Raw genomic sequence first — 4,213 nt, 5'->3', positions numbered from 1 at the left:
GTGTGTGTGTGTGTGTGTGTGTGTGTGTGTGTGTGTGTGTGTGTGTGTGTTTATCAGACGGATTCCAAGGTGAACGGCACGGCCCTCTCCTCCCCCTCCACCTCCTCCCAGCGCTCCGACTCGTCCCTGCCGCTGCTGCGTGTGGCAGCCAGCCAGACTACTGACACAATGGGTAAAGAGCCTTCACCCTGCAGCCAGTGGAGCAGGAAACGGTCGGTTACCTCCATTGATGTTTATAAACCATCAAACGATTTGTCGGTTTTTAGGCGATGATGAGTTTTCCAGTCCTTCCCAAGATGCATCTGGCCTGGAGGAAGTGGTGGAGCAGCTCAACAACACTTTCCCTCACAGCCAGGGTACAACAGACTTCACTTCCTGTACACAAATGTTCAATGTCGACTGGAACATCTTAATATGTGTCCGTTTTTCTAATCTCAGTTGTGAGGTTTAGTTTCAGGTCTGAAAATATTTCAAACTTTATTTCCTCTTTGTTACGTCTCATTCTTCTTTGTGCTCTCGTTCCTCCAAAACTTAGTTTGGAAACATTAATTTCAGTGTAACTCCTTCGACATCCAAACAGAAGGATGACTTTTCCCTCTTTCTTCATGTCTTTTCTTCCTTTTTCTCGTTGAGCCAGGCGGGAGAAGGGGACATCCATGAGAGGTCAGTCGCTCAGTGTTCCCTCTCCCCACCTCTTCGTCTCTAGAGCTTGTTTGCACCATGAAATAACCAAACTGGTAGCATGTCGTTTGCTCTGATCTTATTTGTAAGTTTGAAGAAAATATTTATTGTTAAATATTCTTCCTGAGGACATGGGATTTATTTTGCTAATTGACCGTTACTATAAAACAGCTGAAAGTAGACTGCAGTTACTATTTTCTGTCAGTAGGAGGCAGAGTTTCACCATTAAAGAGGTTTAACTGGAGGTTTGGTTGGATCAGTTCCGTCTACCAGAGTAAACATCCAGACTAATTCCTCTTATCTGCAAGAAAACACTTTTATATTCCGTTGAAAATTTGTACATTTGCAAAGATGAAATCAAAACTAAAATATTCTCTGACATTGTAAAGTCTTGCATCTATAAGAAAGAAAGCAAAACTCAAGTTTTCTGTGACATCTGCCATGTTGGAGCTGCTTCTTCATGGTGATTTGTCGATCTGATGAGAGGAAAGAAAACTCCTAGAAAAGATATCATGTCACTTCTCACAAATGTACAACTTTTTGACAGCACAGAATATCTAAGTTTTTAGGCAGAAATGTAGTTGTCTGTCATACAACAATAGATCAAATGATTGTTCTATTGTTGTATTTGCCTCTTGAACTTCACCACAATTTACCTGATGATGCTTAAACTTTCTAATTATTGTTCACTTAAAATGCTATATAGTTTTAAAAATTAAAAAAATCTGAAAAGTGTGTCATGCAGTGCATCCTTAAATAAAAATAATCAAGTTTTGGCACTGATTTGCAACATGCTTTAGCTTTGTCCACTGCAAACATCAAACAGAACAGCCCAAAATGCCGATTTTACTCCTCCTCCCCTGTAAGAGGCGCTAAACACGGTGCCATACTCCAGTAAACACAAGAACAGCAAACAGCCTTTTCAGTCAGCTTATAGAAGATTTCTTAGTCTTCTATGCATGGCTAAAGCATATTGTTAATGATTAAAATACATTAAAATTCTCAGACAAAAGCGAGAGCTACTAAATTGAAAGAAAATTTGTTTTACATTTCACAAATGAAGAAACAAAGTTTTATCGCATTAAGGATACAATAACACCAGTTTTTTTGCTTTCCACTATCAATTTTGCCTGAAGACAAAATGCATGCCACACTTTTCAGTCCACACTAAACATTTTAAAACCAAGTTTTGCTTTTGCTATTTTCTGCTTTTTTATTGTGACAAGATCTGGAAAGTTCAAGCGGTCATGCATGGATGGTTCCACATCAAGGGTCAGAGGTCAGCAACCTTCAGCTTCCAAAATAAATTTTTTTTGGAAATTGGGTCTCTAACAGTTGACTATGCTGTAAAATGTGCCAGGAAAATACATTGGGTCTATAAAGTGTGAAAGTTGCTGACCTCTGGTCAATATGCAGCTACTGAACTAACAAACTGACTGTAAAAAACCCCACAAAGTTCTTAAAGTTTAAAGACAAAAATAATGAAACATTCCAAGAAATACATTTTCATATGCCAACATATTTTGTCTATTATGTTAGCATATGAAAACATTTTTCTTCTTTGTGATGGGATTTATCCCTGAGTTTAACCCCTTAACTGGCACGATGACATCGACCTATAAACCAGCATTTTGAGGGTGACAGTTAAGAGGTTAAAGAATTGGGATTCTGGAGGACAAAGTCACTTACCTTTTATTTTTAGTGATCCTGATCCTCTCCCTGCAGGTCCCAGCATCGGCAGCCTGTTCCACATGGCGGACGATCTGGGCCGCGCCATGGAGTCGCTGGTCAGCGCCATGACCGCGGAGCGCAGCGTGGAACTGCCGCGTCCTTTTTGATCCCCCTATCATACCGCATGCTTTTCTAGTCGAAACAACTGGATTGGAAACTGTTTACACAGAGAATATAATGTCTATTTTTGTGAAGGATTGCAGTTAAAGCAACAAGTACAAAAAAAAAAACACTAAGATTTGAGTAGTTTCTTAAAACATCCTGTTTTATTGTCAAAAGAAGCTGGTTTTTAAACTTCTATGCAATTGTATAAAACGAGAAGCGGGGTTGAGAAACAGAGACGGCGTCTTCAGTGTCCTCGTATATTTGCTATCTCTTTCTAACTGGGGAAACGAGCTGAAGCATTTCTCACTAGTTTCAAACGATTGTAACAATGAGGGTGTTTTCTAAGAGGCAGTTCTCTGTGTGTGTGTGAGTGTGAGTGTGGTGCCTAAAATTTCATTTTTTTTTTTTTTTTCCTGGAGTGGAGGGATGCTACTTTTTAAAAACTGGATGGATATTAATACCCAATACAAGCTCTGATGATCCTAATAACAGTAAAGAAAAGTTAAAAAAAGAAAAGAAAAAGGCCTCGCACACCATCGTTGCATCAAGAAGAGTTTTCAGAAAGTTACTAGGGGGCGCTGTTGAGTTTGTTCCCCTTGTCTGAACAAAGTTTTTTTTACTTTTTACTTGGTAGACCAATTTGACACGTTAATTTGCAGCTGATCACTTGGCTTTCACAAATCTAACATCTGTCTGTCTTGTTGCAACTACAAATTTGTCATTTCCCTAAAAGGTCAGATTTCTGACTTGCTTTTTAACATGTTGACTCAAACCATTCAATCTCCAAAGGCCAAAGTGTTCAAGTGCAAACCAAGTTTTGATCAGATGTATTTTTTCTATCAACTAAAGCAGAAGAATGAATCTGCTCCCGTTTCGCACAGAGAAAGAAAAGTCTTCCTCAGTAGAGAAACTTTAACAGTCAATGCCTTGGTCCATGCGGCACAGGAACATTTAAACTGTTTGATTTCCACTACCTGTTATTAACTCAACAACCTCATGTGAAGTTTGGATGTTAGTTTGACCTCTAATCAGTTCCACACTCCGAGATTAGTAAAAATCAAAAAGATATTTCTAATTGAGCACTGGTGGACGCTGAATGTTCTGTCGAGCCTAATCTGGTTTTTCGTGTTACGTTTTGTCTTTGGTTCAAAGCAGGTTGGTTTCGTTCTGTGTGAGGAGCTCTGATATTAACGTGTGACTAAGAGAAAAAAAAAATCTTAATTTGTAATAATCAGTTGTTTCATCAGATTCCTGCAGCATGACCCAGTGAGTTTGAAATTTTGATCCAGGTTGATTTCTTTAATTTTCTATTTCAAAGAATGTCATTTTCACCTAATTTTTTCAAATAACCCGTCGGTACTTCACAACATATCAGTCCATCAAATGTATGCCTTACTACTGTACTATAAAATGCTTTACTGTATATCAATAAAGCATGCCGTTATGTTGACTGCCTCCCTGCTTTATTTCTGACATTTGTGTATACTGTTGACCTTTTCTATGACGTGCTGAGCAGCTGCAATTTTAGATTGTACTCAATTCAGACGAGACAATTTGTGCACAAACCCAGTAACTCCGAGATGAACTAAAATATGAACAAAGACTCCGCCGCAGCGGTCAAAAACTGCGGCGGAGGAGTCAACACCAGGCTGTCGGCCCACGGCTCATATACGTGAGGCCTCAGCGCCATCTAGTG

At 39.2% G+C, this 4,213-nt stretch overlaps 1 protein-coding gene across 10 annotated transcripts in view; it reads left to right on the top strand.

Moving 5' to 3' along the window:
• The window catches only part of LOC103149413 (dystrophin-like), a 37,600-nt gene extending 33,628 nt beyond the window's left edge, over window positions 1-3,972 (top strand). For 9 of the 10 annotated variants that reach the window (XM_016679920.1, XM_016679915.1, XM_016679921.1 and 6 more), the window contains 3 exons: window positions 58-172; window positions 267-356; window positions 2,407-3,972. In XM_016679920.1, coding sequence (XP_016535406.1) covers window positions 58-172; window positions 267-356; window positions 2,407-2,519 — 318 coding nt within the window. In that variant the 3' untranslated portion in view covers window positions 2,520-3,972. Of the gene's footprint in view, window positions 1-57; window positions 173-266; window positions 357-637; window positions 664-2,406 lie in introns of all 10 variants that reach the window. The other variant, XM_016679918.1, reaches the window with a different exon arrangement.
• Window positions 3,973-4,213: the final 241 nt, after the last annotated feature.

Source organism: Poecilia formosa, unplaced genomic scaffold (genome assembly GCF_000485575.1).
Source record: "Poecilia formosa unplaced genomic scaffold, Poecilia_formosa-5.1.2 Scaffold225, whole genome shotgun sequence".
Classification (NCBI taxonomy): Eukaryota; Metazoa; Chordata; class Actinopteri; order Cyprinodontiformes; family Poeciliidae; genus Poecilia; species Poecilia formosa.
This window is presented reverse-complemented; position numbering and strand designations above follow the sequence as displayed.